Source organism: Myxine glutinosa, chromosome 11 (genome assembly GCF_964187855.1).
Source record: "Myxine glutinosa chromosome 11, kmMyxGlut1.1, whole genome shotgun sequence".
Taxonomy (NCBI): domain Eukaryota; kingdom Metazoa; phylum Chordata; class Myxini; order Myxiniformes; family Myxinidae; genus Myxine; species Myxine glutinosa.
This window is the reverse complement of record NC_136271.1, coordinates 113,260,207-113,279,860: the sequence shown is the minus strand read 5'-3', so window position 1 is coordinate 113,279,860 and position 19,654 is coordinate 113,260,207. Positions and strand designations below refer to the sequence as shown.

Sequence of the window (19,654 nt, the reverse complement as noted above, 5' to 3'; positions counted from 1 at the left end):
CAGCGAGTGAGTCCTTTCGCAATGTGCGCTCCTGGATCAGTCCCGTTACAGGGGGTTCTTCTGCGCAGTACCATAGAAAGCAGTCCTTCAATAAAGCGCCTTTCCCAATAGTCCCTTTTCATGAGCGCCGCTGAATAAGTCCTTTACGATCAGATGTCTCCGCGCAGTCCTGTGAAAGGGCTTTGCGCTCGCGCTTTTATAACACGCGCCAAGATTACTCCGCGCTCCACAAAGGCCACGCCCGTCGGTGATCTTCCCTCAGCCCTGGTTGGCTGGTGGGGGCTTACCGGCCACGCCTTTGACGGCTAGTTGACGGGCCACACCTTGTTCTAGGCGTCCCGCCCCCTTTTTCCTCGGGCCAACCGCATGGTTAATGGCGTCGTTTGAGCGAGCTTCAGCAGCAAGGCAGCGAACGCTGCTGGCAAGGTGCGTAATGGCGGCGCTTGGAGAGGGAGGTCGCAAAATGGACGAAAGGGCCTACTCCTTATTTGATTGATGCAACGCAGATTCAACTATTGGAAACACGGCCTTAACTAAAACACATAATAATGAAATAACTGAGTTCCTATGGTGGCCTACGTGTTGCTTGTGGACTAACTAGGGGTGCAACCTTTAACCTTTAATGTCATATTTACAAGAGTTATTTATTTACAAGTGTGGGTTCTAAAACCGCAACACTGCACCCTCCCTTTTTCCAGGCTCGTCCCGAGCCGAAACAAAAGGAACTATCTTTTAACTTAGTGTGAAATTTAGGTGTGGTTACCCTCTACTTTTAACCTCACCCTGAGTGCGACAGTTCTAACACTAAATATGTCCCACCTGCGGCGTTGCATCCTACCGAACTGACTCACGCCCACAATTAACCGAATTACGGATTTGTCTTCAAACTACACATTTAGCCGGTGGGGAGCATTATTTACAGTACACTAATTATTTACACTGTCACCCAGTAGTCAGGTTCACTATGTTTTTTCGTTCAAAATCATGGTAGATTAGCAAACCTATACATTTTTGGAAACGTTATTACATGGAAAATCTGAAAATCAATGTTTACATTTGCCAATTCCGACCAATTCGATTCGACCAATTCGACCAATTCCATTCGACCAATTCGACCAATCGCTTCGATCGACCATTCGACCAATTCGATCGATTCGATTCATCGAATTCGATTCGATCGACCATTCGACCAATTCGATTTGCCAATCAATTTGACCGACCTTTGCTTGTGTGGAACGGACTGTGAAAACGATGCGGACTATATTGTCGGATACGACACACAGGACAGTGATGACGAACTCTAAATGGCATATTCTGTAATCGTGTATGTTTGATGCCATTGACTGCCTGTGTATATTTTGTCATTGACTGCCTGTGTAGATGTGAAGTTATACTGACTGCATGTGTATATATGATTTTGCTGACTGCCTGTGTATGTTTGGTGATATGAATTATTGTGACACATTTTGATGTTATTAACTGCCTGTACAAAATGATAACATGTATTTGATTATGCAACTTATCGCGAATATAAAGACAAAATTTTGCAATTCAAAACCTTGTCTTACCATTCCCCATAGCACTAATTTGATACTTTCATCGGATTCCTTGTCCCTGAAAATATAGGTTTAGTATATTTTAAAAAGTTTTTAGGGTAATTAGAGGCAGAAATAGAACAAAATATGTATTTTACAGTGGCCATTTTGAAAATCCAAAATGGCCGCCATACAGGTATCTCTCCAAATGTAAACATTGATTTTTAGTTTCCTTATGCTATAACCTTTCCAAAAATGTATAGGTTTGCTAATCTACCATGATTTTGAACGAAATATAATTTATTGACATGGTGAACCTGACTACAGGACCTGTCTTTTGTGGGAAAAGAAGATGTTTTGGAAAGAGGAAAATACCATCGCCATGCACTGCACCGATACACCATACCATATGTACCCATATGCACCAATAAAGAAATGCACCATAAAAGAGAAAAAAATGCACCAAAAGGACAGATTAGCGGCCAGGGGCGCAAGGGTACACATCAATACCAGGCAATGCAACATGAAGGGCACGGGAGAGCGAGCCGAGAAAGCTCGTCCCTAACCGTTCGTCACCCCCCATGTCACCTACTCTACCCTTGCCCCTACCCCGTATTTACACAACCTACAACTTTACAAATTCGTCGCTATTGTCTTGTCCCCCATATCTCCCCTAATGCCAAATCCGTCATCAATCCCTCCTAAGGAGGAAGAGATGGAATCACAAACAATGTCTCACCCACGTCAAGATGCGTCTTTCATTCCAAATGTTTGCAAAGCATGGTGTGGAGTTTTATCACCCAGGTGAGTGGATGCGGATGGTGCGAAGAGACTTTCATCCTAGCTACACTTCTAAATGACATTAACTCGCTTTAAACTACCCGGGGTCTTGCCCTGCCAATCCATTGGCCACTTTACACTATGTGGTTCTAGAAACCAATTCCCATTGAACATACTGTGGCTCTCACCAATTTGGGGTCGCACTCCCCCGATTCTTCAACCTGTGCCCTCGCACAATTTCGGGGCTGGGTCATGTGGCTCACCAGCAGGTCCGCTCACCTGCACACCTCCGCCACTGTAGTTGCCACCCGAGCTTACCTAGCTCCTCACCCCAACCTGGGGAAGGCCCTCTCTGGCACTTACCCCCTCGATGCCCTCTATGGCACTGGGCTACCCGGGTCCTCTCCCTAGGATCCTCGGGCCCCACTGGACTCTACTATCTGGCTCCCAGAGCCTACCTGCGGCCTCACCTGGCCGACAGACTACCAGTGGCGGAGTGCCCATTTAACCATTCACACCAACATGCCACACGCCCAGCCATTTCACTCTACTCATGCACCCAACAAAACACTTCTTCCTACTACCCGCACCACAGATGTCAATCTCCAACCACAATTTACCTACTCCCTCTACCTACTTTTAAACTACCCTCCCCGGGTACTCGTGAAGGGGTCCATCCTTCCCCCATCCACTCCTTCGCACCATACACTCCACTCCACGTATTCCACACTACTCACTTCACACCATTCATTCACTTTTACACACACACACATATCCTTCCCGAGCATTGCCTCATTTCAACAAGCTCACCAGCAACCTTTATACGCAATGCCTCATTTCATCCGAAACCTCCTGCTCACACACACAGCATCATCTGGCTATCTATTTCCCCTCTAAAACTCGTGCTTCCCCGTCATCCCTTTATACTACTGCACTCCCTCGTCGTTACCATCCAACTACTCTACTCGACGTCCCCACTGCAGGTACAATGTCACTACTTAAATCTTGGTCACCTATGGTCATCTCTAGGTCCCTATACATTTAACCTAACCCTCCCGGGCTAGTTTGTACTGCCACCCCATAAAACTATAGCTCCTTTGCCCAAAAAGTATGATGTGAGGGATGGTAGATCTACCATCCCTTTACACCAGATACTATTTCTCAACACTACCGCTATTTGTTCACTAAACTTGAGCCTCTCGGTGCGGGAATGCATTTTTACTGCTCGGTTTCGAAAAACCGAGCAATGCATACGGATGGTCTGTCTCCTGTCGGTTGGGTCCGTCCGGCATTCGGATTCAGGGGAGAAGGTTTTGTCGGGCGAAGGCTCCAGGCACCATCTCGGCACAGGGCCTTGCGCCCCCAGGCGCGATTGCCCAGCCTTCCCCGGCCGGAGCGCCGCTCCGAACCCTCCTACCTCCCCTCGAACCGGGCTGGTCGCCTTGCCTGGCAAAGCGCGGCACCGACTGTGCAGGGCGTGGCAGGGCCCGGCCCGGATCGTGCACGGCGCTCCATGCAGGAGCGACGCGGCAACGATCCCTGCCGGCCCCCGCAGCACACAAAGAACACCGTGCCCTGAGCGCTCGCGTCGGCTATACGTCGGCCTAGACGCTGCCCCGGTCAACGTCGATGCTCCCCTCGCATGCTCACACCACGCGTTCCGTTCTACACTCACCAAACGCGGCGCTCCAACGCCTCTCATACAACTCACACATTTCGTTAATTCTACTACCGCACTCTCTCGTGCACACCACCCAGGCAAACTCACACACTCCGTTACACACCTCTCTCACGCACCTTCTTGCGCACACTCTCCCGGTACATACTCCGCACCACTCACGGGTGCGCACTCTGTTGCACACCCACTCAGAGCACACCTACCCACGGGTGTGCAATCTTTTGCGCACCCAATAACACACTCTGGTGTGCTCTCCCACACACTCGCCACAACCAACTCAGGTGTGCATTCTCGCACACGCTCCTCATCCATCTCACTCTCCGTGTCACTCTCACCCTCACTATCACACTCCGATGTGCATTCGCTTTCACTTTCAGACTCTGTCGTGCATTAATTCTCACTGTCTGTAATGCACTCGCGCTCCGGCGCCATTCGCACACGCGCGCCATTGCCATTCACACAGCGCACCCAGGACCTCATACGAGCGCCCGGGTTACGCCGGGATCCCAAGCTCGCGAAAACTCCTTTCGCGCCAAACACTTTCGCGCCAAACACTTTTGCGCCAAATCTTTTCGCGCCAAATCTTTTCGCGCCATATATTACCCTTCTCACCTTGGCGCTTCCTCCTCTTCGCACCACCACCTGCAAACTTCCATTTGGATTATGCAGCACAACATCACAATGCGAATACAGACTTTGCGTGCATTCCATCCCAATCTCCGATTTAATCTCTATGCCTGCCGTCTCTCCAATCCCAATTTCCACTATTGCTTCGCTTTTAATTTATTTTTCCTCGACGACCACTGGCGCTAATAAAATCAAAGTTTCTAATTCTGCGGTCGCCGGCTTCCCCATACCCCGGGTCGCGATTTCTATACCCGTCCAGTTACCTGCGCCTTGCTCAGCCTTGCTTTCCCCGCGCTTCTCACACCGCGCTACCTCGTCGTGTACAAATGCGCCCCTCCCGCTCAACATGCGATCAATGCTCTCCCCACAATTTTGTATGCGGTTTCCCAATTGCTCTCCCATTCTATTTTCCATTCCCTCACTATCGGCCCTCATTTCTCCCATCTCCTTCCTCAATCCCCCAATTTGGCTTCCCAATTGCTCCCCCATTCTATTTTCCATTCCCTTGAGGCTATCCTCTGTTTTGACCATAAAGGCCATCATGTGGGTCACAAATAGGCCCCAGTCTACTGGTGCCACGGGCTCGGCTCTCGCCACCATGTGCGAGGCCCCGCCATTTTGTGCGCTTGCAACCCCCACCACCGCACCCTCTTCAACCTCCTCTTCCATTACTCCCACTTCCTCCCTGGGGTCCTGGGTTACCTCTAACTCCTCTTCTATCTCCTCATTTCCCCCCACCGGCATCCGATCGCCTTGGCTATCCATGGCACGATTCAAATTTAGGTGTTTTAATAAAATTTCGGCCGCTCGTAATTTCGACCAAAATTTTTTTTTAGATATATAACATTTCGTTTGGGTCCTATCCCACTCCCAGACACCAATTGTTATGGATCTCGGGGCTCGGCACTCCCCTTATCAAGGGGGGATTAATCCCCTTGTCCTTTAAGCTGGCCGTCCCGAGTCCTGGAGCTATGACGTCACTTCCGGTCAGCGCTGAATAGGGTGGTAGGCCGAATTGTTCCTATTACCTAATTACCAGCGCCTTCCGGGAAGCGAGGAAATGAGCCCCGCCCGAGCCGCGGCGTTAGTGGATACGCCGAGCGAAGCGAGCCGCGACTCGGGCCGTTAACAAAGACTAACCCGATTCTAGCGGTTCCGAATCGTGCCACAGGTACTCAATTGATAGAAAGGATGGATGCGATCGGATTAGGGAAAACCAAGAAAGAACAAGGTAATTTATTTACAAACCAAAAAGAAGAGGAAAGGAAAGAATGTACAAGAAGAAGAAGAAGAAGCAGGACACAGGGCAGTCTTATTACAGTCTTATTCTACGACCCCAGACAAACATACGCACTCACACGGGTATTGTAGCTGGTAGATGGAAGGTCCAGGTGGATGGTCCAGGCGATGGGGTCCAGGCTCCGGTCCCGCGGGCGAAACCCGGCAGGCAGCTCCGCGCGTAGTTGGAACGCGACCGGACCTTACATATGGCGAGGGGGGGGGGGGGGCGGCTGGCATCCTTCAGTGTACGTAATAATTGTATGGCTGTGCCAAACGCACCCTCTCCTAGGTTCTCTTACAGCGTCAGCGAGTGAGTCCTTTCGCAATGTGCGCTCCTGGATCAGTCCCGTTACAGGGGGTTCTTCTGCGCAGTACCATAGAAAGCAGTCCTTCAATAAAGCGCCTTTCCCAATAGTCCCTTTTCATGAGCGCCGCTGAATAAGTCCTTTACGATCAGAAGTCTCCGCGCAGTCCTGTGAAAGGGCTTTGCGCTCGCGCTTTTATAACACGCGCCAAGATTACTCCGCGCTCCACAAAGGCCACGCCCGTCGGTGATCTTCCCTCAGCCCTAGTTGGCTGGTGGGGGCTTACCGGCCACGCCTTTGACGGCTAGTTGACGGGCCACACCTTGTTCTAGGCGTCCCGCCCCCTTTTTCACACACATATACACACACACACACACACACAGTATATATATATATATATATATATATATACACACATATATACACACACATACACCTGTGTACAGACCTCTCATTCATAAATACACTAGAGAGAGACTGATGCTGGGAGGACAAGGACAAATTGGGACATAACCAACACAGGCGACGAGGAAAACACAAACACAATACACCTCTCAAACACACACAAAACACTTGCAACACAAGCTTGTCACGGGTCAATGGTAACGAGGTCTTGCAACACAGCTTTGTGATTCGTTGACAGAATAGGCCCACCCCCTTCCCCCAGGTATATATGGGACGAGGTAAACAAGGGAATTACTCTTGATAAAGGCTAGTGGAGGCCCAGTGCACGCCGGGTTGCTCGCCGAAACGTTGGGTTTTTAAGACAGAACTATAGGTTGGAGAACAGTAAAATGGACATATTGGATATAAAACTCGCCGTTCATTCCTTGATATTGTTGCGGAAATGAGGATTGTGTTTTTTTTATTGTGTTGTATTGTATGGTAAATTGTTGTGTAATATTGCTTGATTCTGGCCCCTCCTGCCTCCAGTGTTGTGTAAAGATCAAAGGGCGTTCCGGTAGTTAATTCCATAAAGCATACATTGAAGGACACTATAATACCCTTGTTCAGTAGTTTATTTCCTTATTCTGTGTATAGGTTAAGGCTTTGTCTTCCATTAAAATGACACTCCATTGCACCAAGAGAAAATAGATAGATTCCCTTCATTCCCCATTCCCACTCCCAAAACTTCCATTGCCAAGCCTCAATTTCCAGCTACATCCCCTCCAAGTCTCCATTGCCAACTGCACTGGGCAGTTTGCCAGTTTGTTACAGCTGTGGGTTGTTTTTGCCCCAAAACCACCATTGAACATGTGCTCGGGTCGGGGAAGAAAGGCGTGCCCGCCCGTCGTCATCAAGGGCGGAGCCAGAGGGTCGCGCGACCAACCAGGGCCGAGGTGAGCACACCGATGGGCGTGTCCTAAAAGCCGGCGGCTTAATCGCCGGAGGCGCTATAAAGGCGCGCGCAAGAAGTTGCGAAGAGCTGAGCAGAGCTGAGTTGTGTGGTTTTGGTCAGAGCGGGGGTTGGTCGTCAGTGGTGGTCAGTGGTTGCGTTGAGTTGTCGGTGGTGAGGAGTGATTGGACCAAGTAAGAGAGGAAGAGTTGGACTAAGCAAGAGAGAAAGAGTCCTGGAGTTAGTGAGAGAGGGAGAGAGAACCCGTCACGCCAGACCCCCCACCAGCAGCGGTGGCTTGGCTCCACCAAGCAGCTCCGACCCGTTACCCCGCGCACACGACAGGATCGGTGGCATCGGCGGCCGTCGAGGTCCAGCCCGACGTCCCGTGCGGGATCAAGCTCCAGCCAGCTCCGGACCGTCCTCTCCTTCCAGCCATCCACCTTCCGCCAGTCCTGGCTTTCCATCCTTTTGGTGTACGTGAGTTTGTTCTGTTTGTTCTGTCCTGGGTATTTAATTAAGTTTGTATAAGCTAGTAATTTTCACTGTGTCACCTGATTTTTCCATGTTCCCTGTAAATAACCATGACTGCTCCTTTTGCTTGTGTGTGTAAATAATAAAGCCCGTTACTCTTCTGTACGTCTTCTTCTTCCTCTTTACATTCGGTCGCTTTAGAGTTTTCCATATTGAATATCTGTGGCGCGATACGGCCAACATTCGGGTGAATCGGGGAAACTGTTAGGTCGCGGTGCCATCCGCTCGGCAAACCAACATCCTTAACCGCGGACCGTAACAATATATACCGTATATAAACATATACATATACGAGGGTAAATCAAAAAGTAAAGGCAATATGTGTGTAAAACTAACACCCAATAAATTGCCTTTACTTTTTGATTTACACTCATACATACACATACAGTGCCTGTTTGTCGTTGAAGGCGGCAAAAAGGGTTGGCGTCAGGAAGGGCATCCGGCCGTAAAACATTGCTTCAAAAAGGGGACCAAAAAACAACAACTACCACGGTCCCCGAAAAGGCCAACCCCCGCTTTGCGGGGAAAAATGGCCTCTAAACGGTGGTTTATACACATACAGTGCCTATGGAAAGTCTACACCCCCTTTCAAAATTTTCACCTTTTGTTGCCGTGTAGCCTGGAATTCAATTGCATTAAATCAGACTTTTTCCCACCTTTAATTACTACACATCGTAACCCACAACTTTCAAGTGAAAAATAAATTCTACAAATTTCGGAAAATTATTTAAAAATACAAAATTAGAATATCTTGGTTGGATAAGTGTCCACCCTACTGAGTTAATACTTGGTGGAAGCACCTTTGACTTGACAGCAATTACAGCTGTGAGTCTGTGGGGATAGGTCTCCACCAACTTTGCACACCTTGATTGGGAAATATTTGTCCATTCTTCTGTACAAAACTGTTCAAGCTCAGTCAGTTATGTGGGGAGCGTTGATGGACAGCAAACTTCAAGTCATGCCACCGATTTTTTTATTAGATCTAGGATGGGGCTCTGACTGGGCCACACAAGCACATTTATATTTTTGTTCCTTAGCCACTCCAGTGGAGCTTTGGCTCTGTGCTTCGGGTCGTTGTCTTGCTGAAAGGTGAACGTCCGTCCCAATTTCAGCTTACTTGCAGAGGGCAGCAGGTTTTCCTCTAGGATTTTTCTGTATTTTGCTCCATCCATTTTCCCTTCTATCCTGACAAGTGTCCCAATCCCTGCTGATGACAAACATCCCTATAACATGATATTGCCACCACCATGCTTCACAGTAGGGATGGTGTTCTTTGGGTGATTAACATTTGCAAATGTAACATTTTGCATTTAGGCTAAAAAGTTCCATCTGGGTTTCGTCAGACCACAAAACTCTTTGCCACATGGCTTCAGAATCTCCGGCGTATTTTTTTTGCATACCTCAAATGGGAATTAAGGTGGGATTTTTTAGCCGCGTCGCAGACGCTGGTCATAGAGTGCCCTCTGCTGTTGTTGTTGTTCTTCTTCTTGTTCTTCTTCTTGTTCTTGATAGAGTGACCTCACCAACGGCTCCCAACAGACGAGCTTTCATTGACATCCAACCACTTTCAAGCTCAACCACATCATCCTCGACCCTACTCAGCCTCTCTTTTAATGCCTCCCTAACTGTCACCTCTTTCAACCTCCACACCTTCATTCTCAGTTGGTACTTCACCCGCCGAGCTCTCCTCGCACCTTTCACTCTTATGTCGCAGACAACCAAGTGGTGCTGTGAAACAGCCTCCTCCCCCGGGATCACATTTGTGTCCCGGAGGTGCCCCCTATCTCGCCTACGCACCATCAGGTAGTCAACGGTTGTCGTCGACCCACCTGACGTGTATGTAACAAGCTTATTATCCTCTTTCTGGAACTGAGTATTACAAATCAACAAATCAGCTCCATCAGCAAACTCCAAAATCCTTTCACCTTCTCCATTTCTCACACCATATCCGTAACCCCCATGAACTCCCTCAAAACCGTCCGTACTCCTTCCCACATGTCCATTTAGGTCTCCTCCTACCACAACAACTTCCTCATCTTTCATGTTTTCCATCAGCTTCTCTATCGCACACCAGAACTTGTCCTTCTCTTCATCGCACCGACCAACCTGCGGAGCATATCCCGAGATGACGTTCACCAAGAGCTTTCCAATCATCATTTTCACCATCATCAACCTATCACTCGCTCTAGTCACACTCACAACACTGTCTACAAACTCCTCATATCAGAAAACAGGACACCAACACCATTCACGCCCTCCGGGCACCCTTGCCACACAAACTTGTATTTCTGTCCCTGCCTACCCTTCACCATTCTCACACCACTTCCCTTCCATCTCGTCTCTTGCACACAACATATGTCCACTCTTCTTCTGACCAATACTTCCACCACTTCTCCTGATCTCCCTGTCATTGTCCCTACATTCCATGTCCCAAACCTCAGAAACCGATCTCCACTTCGGGCTGTACCCTGCCCATATGTCGTTGTAATTGTCATGGTTCTCTTTTTGAGGCAATGTTTTTATGGCCGGATGCCCTTCCTGACGCCAACCCTATTAGTCGCCTCCTATGACACGCAGGGATACGGTGTACCTATTCTAAACCAGGGTACACACTGGGAATATATGTATTCAATATATAATATATATATATATGTACATGTATAAAAGAAATATAAATAAAATACTTAGCAACATATTATCAGATGCATTAAATGGCATTCGTCATCATTGTAACTTTGATGGAGATCAATTCAAGAAAGGTAAGGTTCTGTGAGAATGGTAAATAAAGGGAAACTTCCGACATGACAGGTACCGTATTTTTCAGCCTACAAGTCGATGTGGATTCCAAGTTTAATTGGCTAATTTCCCCCATTTTTCTTTCCTTCATTCATTCATAGACAAGTCGATTTGGAGTACAAGATGAAACATTCAGTCAGTTCAGTCAGAACAACAGAGGTATTAATTCCTCCATGACATTCAGAATGCATCCCATCCATTGTTGCCTACAGTACTTCCAGGGTCATGAATAATAATGTGCTCTTTTGTACATATTATTTGAACTAGCGGAGCTGACCCGTTGCTTCGCTGATGGACCAATTAGTCATCCTGTTTGCCAAAATAAATTTACCCGTGTCAATGTGTGTTTAACCTCAGCATTGCCCAGGTAAAAAAGGGAATCGTAATACCCTCTGCCACCACCACCAAGTGATGCTACACAGTACACATTCGCAAAAAGAATATATGCCCGCCCCCACACTCCCCACACACCCCCGTGTGAGGCTGCAGCCACATAGCCTATGTTACCCCCACACAAAGTTGTATTTGTACCCCGAGTTTGGAGTTTGTAACTTATGTTACGTGTTCCTCCCCGACCTCCTGGTCTCGGTATACCTCCGAACCCCGGGAGGAATCACGGCAGAAAAATATATTATTCTGTGTCGAAATCAATAAGGAAACCACACCAATGGTTATGAACAAACCAACAATATATTATAAATCACACAGGAATAACATTACCACAAATGACAATTAAGAGTGCACTCTCTATTCCATCAGCTAGCATGCATAAGGTAACTCACAGTGTTCCAAGTGAGTGGAAAGAACCTTCCCCAATGTCTCTATATTCCCGTCTTCGAGCTCAGAGTGGGTCCCCTCCAGTGATCAACGAAACGATGTTGACTCTAAACCAGAATCTCGTTCCGAGGGCAGGCACAGACACACCGCCCAAAACGGCACCAAGGCGCACGCGGCCCAAAGCGGAGAAAAGGGTCACGTGGTTAAAGTGGCACAAAGGCGCACTCACGGCGACTGGGAAATCCAAAGGCCCCCTCCAGGTACGAACTTTCACTGTTCACGGTCGGCGAGCCGCAAAGTAATCGTCAGAAGCCTCGGTGCACACACACACACCACAGATACGTCTGAACGTGGTGGAAACGGTTGACGAACCAAGGAAAGTTTGCTCGACGCGCGAAGCGCACGAGTCAAAATGGCGGACGGCTCGTACTTGAGACGTAATCACACGACGATGGTTCCTCCGAATCCAACGCCAACCTGACACGCAGGGTTGATCAGTCACAGCGATTACAACTCTATCGCAGAATCCCTTTCCAGGAAACCAAAAGTTCACTCGTGTCCCTTGCTCGACAACGGTCGATCCAGAACGCAAAGCAACCAGCTTCTTCTCCGACTTTTCTCACCGCCTCCTCTTCTTCCCTCGTCGTTTTCCGGTGCACGATTTCCTGTATCATTTTAAGTTAACCTTTTTAACTTTAGATAGCTGTTCCTGAATAATAAACCTTTTGCGAATAATAATAATACATAATATCAGAAACATGTCAAGTGGGTGAAAACCACAACAGCGGAAGTGACGAATCCATAACACTTAAAAGATGTGGCCATGCATAGAACACATACAAACACAGAGAGAGAGCGAGAGAGAGCGAGAGCGAGAGCGAGCGAGCGAGAGAGAGAGAGATTTGCCTTTTATAGGTATTGATTACATTGTGGGATGCCCTTTTGGATAAATTAGGAATGTAAAGTGTTTTTCAACATGTTTGTTATCATATAGAGGTACAGTATTTAAAACAAGCTATCATTATCATTCTGGCTCATTATATTATCAACACTGGCTTATAGCACATTACATTTTGTCACAGTTAACTAATCCTTAATAAATATGAACACATGACACATTTTAATACAAGCACATTTTAAAACCATGAAAGAGCTTAATCACTGAGCACTGTGTTTTACATTAACAAATGTACAATTGATTTTTTAAAATATCATACTTTGCAATTTTTTTCTTTTATGCAGTTCAATGAATTAAACCATAGATAAATGAATTCTGAGTACAAGCCGAGGCCAGACTTCCGGAAAAAGGTATCGACTTATACGCTGAAAAATATAGTAACTTAATAAAATACTGTAGATACAACTAAAACTGATAATATCAAAAGATTCATATTGGTAATCTTGTCCATCGCATCAAGGATAACTCACTTGGATCAGTGAATGAAACCAGGTTTGCACAATTCAATAAGCTTAACTGTGCAAAAAAGAAGAAAGATTCATTCCATGTTTATTAATTTGAAACAGATTCCAAACCAGCATCTTGTGAATCTGACTTTGGGCACTCTTTCCCAAGTACAAATTAAGTGAAGCTTGAGGCACCTTTCTGGCCAAAGTATACACAAGATTTGATTTTGTTAACCTGGGAAAATTGTGCAAAGCTTTGGTATCCAACAGAAAAGCAGCAACTAAAATTTAATTTCAAATGCTTGGCATATAATATGAGCCAAATACTACATTCTTAGGATAAAATTTAGGCCGAAAGTGCCAGACCATATTGGTGGTGATGGCAGAAAAGCTGCATGACTGCAAGTGCCAGGCTGCAGAAATAGTTGTGTGCAAAGAAGCTCTGCGTGATGGTGTTAGTGGCTTGATAAATGCTGGGTGATGGTAATGGTGGCCATATTGCAACAGGTGTTGGGTGACGAGAAGAAAATGCAATTACGATTATCATAGCAGATGTTTCCCAGTGCCCTTCCTGTATGCAGAAGCACTTTTGGTTGCTCACTGTCCAGTAATGAGAGCAGAGAAGAAAGGAGAGAGATGCAGACTGGACGGTGAACCTCTGAACAGATAAAGACATAAAGGTAGATTAGAGTCTGTTTTCTGTACAATAAACTACCGTACACACATATCAAATGCACTTTTATTCTCTCCATCGCAATGTTTCATTAAACAGTAAATGTCAACTTCCCCAAGGATGTTTAGGAAATAAATGTCCTTGTCTGGGCAGAATGTAGAAGACAAACATTAGTTCATAGCAGCAAAAAAAAATAAAATAGACATTAGCAAAATAAAAGGAGAAAAACGAGAGGCTTGTTACCAGAGATTGATGCACATGACTGAAGACAGGACAGGTGGCTTATATCTCTTTCTCATCAGAAGGATGATTCACCTTTATGCTTTGCACTTTGTAGCACCAGGAGAGCCGTCTGTCAAATCCCATTATCCTGAGCTAAATTAATAAGAATGCCTTGTGAAAAGGTGTATGGCTCCATATGCCACTTACAAAACCATCCAGAAATCTATCCCAATGGTGCAGCTGTATAATTTAGCTATTCATGCAAGGGTACCATTTAAGAATGCATACAAGAGGAGGAACGGAGGTCATGGAACCCTCAGATCAAAAGTACATCTCAAGGTTCTTTATGTATATACTGTACTAGTTTTTCATTCCAGAAAATTAATTTATGTCGACAATTAATTGTCGAAGGGATAAAACCAACACATAACAGGATATCTCAAAAAGTTGTGGACGGATGATTTTGATTGAATGCGATTTTGTATTGTGATTTTCTGGTCTACTCTGGGATACAAAACGTAAACTGTTCACCTGGCAGAGGTATGCCCTCTACTGAGTGCCGTTCTAGTTTTATTATTATTATTATTATTATTATTATAGATTCAAGAGGAAAGAGTGGAATTAAAAGGAAGAAAAGGAAGAAAAGGAAGGATGATAGGAAAGAGAAAAGAGGACAAATGAGAATGTGGGAAGAGTATGGAGTGAAGAGAAGGAAGGTTGAGAGGGGGATTGAAGTTAAGGGGAGGATAGGGAAGGGAGGGATCAAAAGTTCTGGTACACTTGTGAAGGTAATAACTAAGACCAAATGGGCCAGCATCTCACACATCACTCACATCCACTCTATCTTAGTGTCATTACATTCTGCAGAATTAAATTTGTTGAAAGAGAAAAATCGTCTGAAAATGGGGAAAACAAAAATTAACTCTGTAAAAATCCATTTGCAATCTGTTTCTGCAAACCAGCTGTCCCAGCATAGTTAGCAAACACGCAAACTAAGAACCAGGTAAAGGAATTATGCTACACATTGGCTAGGTTTTGTGTTATTGCATGGTCCAGCTAACACCATCCATATTTTTTTTGTGATGATTAGGGTTAGGTTAGGGCACGAAATTGGAATTTGGCCATTGTGCCAGAGATAGCTCGCCTACTCTTTGCAAAAGGCACCTTGGCATTTAACGTCCACCAAGGAATGCTGGCAGATGGGACAACCACTTAATGTCCATCCGAGGGACGGGACAAACATGGATGAATCACCCTGCCTGTAAAACACCGGGATGAGAGTTTATAGCTGGGTCAGGATTCAAACCCAGGCTAGATAACTTAGAGGCGAGTGTCTAGGGCGAGGCCATCCTGTCAGCCCCAAAGGACAGTGGTGCAATGCCATGCTTGCAAAGCTTCACACTAAACAGCTCAAAGGTGAGTGCACTGCCTCTGCACTATCCATAAAGGGGCTTCTATCCTGGTGTGTTTTATCCGACCATACCTTTGTCAATTGACTGCATATTATTACATTTTTGGTTAGCTGACTATTCCCTTTAAATAATTTGTGAAGCAACAACAGTAATAAAAATTACCTTTCTTTGCGACCTCAGCAACCACCTGAGCTGCTTTTTCAGCGAGAGGGTGCGAGGGTGAGAGGAATGGAGTGAGCGAGGACAGCGCATTTAGCTCTTCCTTCTCGGTCCAATCTGAATGTGGAAAGAGAGCTGAAATCGCTGATTATGACAATGCAATGAAGCTTACCAGTATTAGGGCAAGTCGCATCTGTAACTGTGGTAACCATTTGGTGCTATTTATCCCTATGTCACTTAAAGGCCAGGAAACAAATGATACGCATCGAAATCCATATTGAATTCAAGCAACAAATTATTCTTTCTTCTCAGTTCATTCAAGTACAAAATATTGATTGTTATTAGGAACAAGAGTACTGTACGTGGTTAAGCATTTCATACTTAGAGAAGATGCATAACGATATTTCAAATGCACTGTGGTAAAGTAAAAACCATAACGAGTGCAGTATTTTCCTTCATTGCTTTTTCATTTTTCTTTGCTACAGTCCAAGACTCCCAGGAAATAATTATACGTATACGTGTATATCATTAAACCAGACTCAAAGTCCTTCCTTGGCATACCAGAACTTTTATCCACTGACAAGGCCATCATCCACAGCTTGATGGAGTACTGCTCTACCTTCTGGGCTGGTGCCCCGACCAAGCTCAGCTTGACGCCATGGAAACCAAGGCCTTCAAGATTATTGGAATCTCCCGTGATAAAGCTGACTCAATGGGCCCATCACTTTCCCAATTGCAGATAGGTCAGCGGTCTCTCTGTCTTCTACCGCCTCCTTTCTGGTCTTGCAACCTCTGCTCATTCCATGCTTTGTACCCTCTACCCGGGTTTCTGCAGGGCGCATGTGGTCCACCATCAACCCCCATCATCAACCCTCCAAGTCTTCAAGACACCCATTCACCACTATCTCAGATCACCCTCTCCTCCCCCCTATCCAAAACCACAATATTTTGCACCATCCCCCCAGTCCTCACTTCCTGCTAACATCTTCCCCACCCCAAGCCCACCTCCTTCCAACTTTCCAGTTTTTCCTTCCTGGAGTTTGTCCCCCTCCCCCCATCTCTCCCCTATATACATTGTTTGTCTAAGTCTCCTTCCATTTTTCCTTTAACCCTGCTTTTGGTATCCAAAAAATATGGCTGCCAAACCACGTGACCGATGACGTCATCAATTTTTTTTCCTTGCCCAATTTATCCCTAGATCAAGCTCAATAAATTTCATACTGATCGGATCAAGCATTCAACTTGTCGATTTATGTCATCACAATGAAGACACCTACTGTATGACATCATCATTAACAATGTTATTCTCCATGGGGAGTACTTTACAATGAGCCACCTGTCAATTTTTTTTTCCATGGAGCGGTTTTGGAGAAGTAAAGGTGCAAAGTTTTTCGGTTATTCCAAGATGGTGCCTGTTACCACATAACCTATGATATCATAATTATCATTAAAATTTCTACAGGAGGAACCGTTCCTATGGTGAAAATTTTGTGTCAATCGGACCAGTGGTTGCAGAGAAACGAATTTTAAAGAGAATAAACCTGCAAAATGCTGGCGGTAGGAACATACATACATACATACATACATACATACATACATACATACATACATACATACATATACATGTATACACATATATATATACATATACATGTATATACATATATACATCGGACCATACAAATGCTGTTCCAGATCGCATTGCCTTACGGGCTAAGCTGTAAAAAGCAAAAACAAAGAAGCAATAATCACTCCCACGAAACTCTGACAAGGGTATTGAACAAGTGATTAAGCAACTTCCGTTTGACACCATAATAAAATGATAAGCACAAACAATAATTTACAAAAAAAATTCCCCCTTCTGAAGGAATATTTTGTCAACCCCTCATTTCCAGCTGATGAATCACAAATGTGTCTGATAGCTTCTCACTGCTGACTGTGGAACAAAGAGGTTAAGAGTTTAAGTCACTCAAATATTTGATCCGCATCATCAGCCATGATCGTTCTTGGGCAGACCATATTTCCAAGATGGCCTTCAAAGACATCGACCAACTGGGCATTTTTCGTCATGCAAGTGCTTTATATGGCCAGTCGGAACTTTAGACAAACTACAAGGCCGTACTTTGCATGTTGATGGAGTCATGCTCTCCTCATTGGGCTGGTGCTTCCTCCCTCACAATTTACCCTTCTTGATGCTGTCGAAAGCAAGGTCCTCAAAATCAATGAAATCTCCCATGACAAGGATGAATGTCTAGGTCTGTTACTTTTGCATTGCAGACAGGTTGATGGCCTGCCCGTATTCCACCACCTCCTTTTTAGTCTTGTACTCTCTGCCCTCTCTTGGCTCTGTCCCTTCTAGGTTTGTGCAGGCCACATATGATCTGCCAGGAACCCACTTCTTGTTAAGTTCTCAAAATCCAGGCTCACTGCTCACCTCCACTCATTTGTTCCTCTTTTCTCTCATCTGTGAAACAAACTTCCCCAGTCTGTTCAGTCACATTCATCCCTCAGGTCATCACTTCCCCCATTCATACTAACGATCTCTTCTAACCAAAATCATCCCATTCCCAAGCACTCTCTTATCCGGGTTATTGCGATGTTTCACCCCCCCCCCCCCCAATCCCTCACCTCTTTTCATTTGTTAGTTGTCGGCTAGTTTGGTTATTTTCTGATTCATCCCCACTTTTCCTTTCCTTTTCTTGCTGTGTTTCATTTGGTTTGTGTGCACGTGTTCACTCCCATGTGTCCATCTCCTCCTCCTCTTGATTTCCCTCTCATTTCTACTCTGCTGTTGGTGTTTCTCCCTTTCCATTTTGTTCCCTTCCATTCTGCTCTAGCTCTTCCATGAGCCTCTATCGTGTGTACAAAAATAATAAAACTCACTGCACAACTCGCCCGTCACAGATCTTTATTCCGACATGCGAACAAAGCTTGAGCTAAGCATCTCGTCTTTCATCTCCATGGTAATGTCAAAGTACTCGAGCTGAGAAAAGCATGTGTTCCTTAACGTCTCTCCATTGCAATTACGTCACGGCCATATGGAAAATTGGCACTTTGCATACCCCCAGTTGACACTTCAGAAGAATTTCCAGCCATGAAATTTTAATTACAATAAAATTATTGTGCCTACATGATGTTATTGCTTGAAACAGAAGACCAACAATAATTAATGCATTAGGTGTACTCACTTGAATCATAAAGTCATAATTACTCAGCAATTTAAAAAAAAAAAACAAACAAGAAAAACAACAAAAATCTGGAGAGAATCAGCACAGAAGCACAAATAATTCACAGACTTTAATACCGATAACAGAATCAGTGGTATGGTTTCTATATCAGTGCCTTTGTTGCATACGGTGAATTTCCAGAGCTACTCAGAATAAACCATAGTTGTTGCATACAAGCTCCCAAAAAAGGATTTGGGAATGCACATCAATATTTTTTTTTGAATGACATTTTAATAAACATTATTTTTTGGCCAACATTTTAGTAAAAATTGATTTCAGAGATTTCATATTATAGACAGATTTTTACTTCAACTTACAAACTCCGAAGGTGGATAAAGGTTATGTTTTCACCTCTGTTAGTCCGTGAGCAGGGTTCCTCAAAAGGTTATGGACGGATTCGAACGAAACTTGGTAGACAGGTTCGGAGCATGACAAGGACAAATTTATTACATTTTGATGAGGATCCGGATACTACAATTTAAAAGTGATTCTTCACAATTGAGAGATGGCGCCAAAAACGATATATATATAGAGCACAATATTTCAAAATGATGTGGACGGATTATGACAAAAATAGGGGGACGAGTTCATTAAATGGCAAGAACAGGCCAATTAGATTTTAGTTCAGGTCTGCAGATTCTGCCTATCAGTGGGATACAAAACGTAAATTGTTAAACCTGGCGGAGGTGCGTGTTCTACCGAGTAGGTGTGCGTTCTACCGAGTAGGTGTGCGTTCTACCGAGTTCTAGTTTACTTTATACATGGTGTCCCATAAGTCGATAGCCACATTTTGCTGAGCTGTGGATTGCGGAATATTTGATGAAAACGCATGTTTCTGGCATCAAAATTTATCTTAACGATCAAAATAGAGATGGCGCTGCTAACCCGTAAATTTAGCCCTTCAAAAA

General features: G+C 45.2%; 1 protein-coding gene across 3 annotated transcripts in view; it reads right to left on the bottom strand.

The window, feature by feature from the left end:
• RAP1GDS1 (Rap1 GTPase-GDP dissociation stimulator 1) overlaps positions 1-19,654 on the bottom strand; it is a 70,657-nt gene that overhangs the window by 31,915 nt on the left and 19,088 nt on the right. For all 3 annotated transcript variants that reach the window (XM_068131248.2, XM_068131250.2, XM_068131249.2), the window contains exons 3-4: positions 15,523-15,636; positions 13,592-13,711 (exon numbers count right to left, since the gene is read on the bottom strand). In XM_068131248.2, the coding sequence (XP_067987349.1) occupies positions 13,592-13,711; positions 15,523-15,636 (234 nt within the window). The remainder of the gene's footprint in view (positions 1-13,591; positions 13,712-15,522; positions 15,637-19,654) is intronic.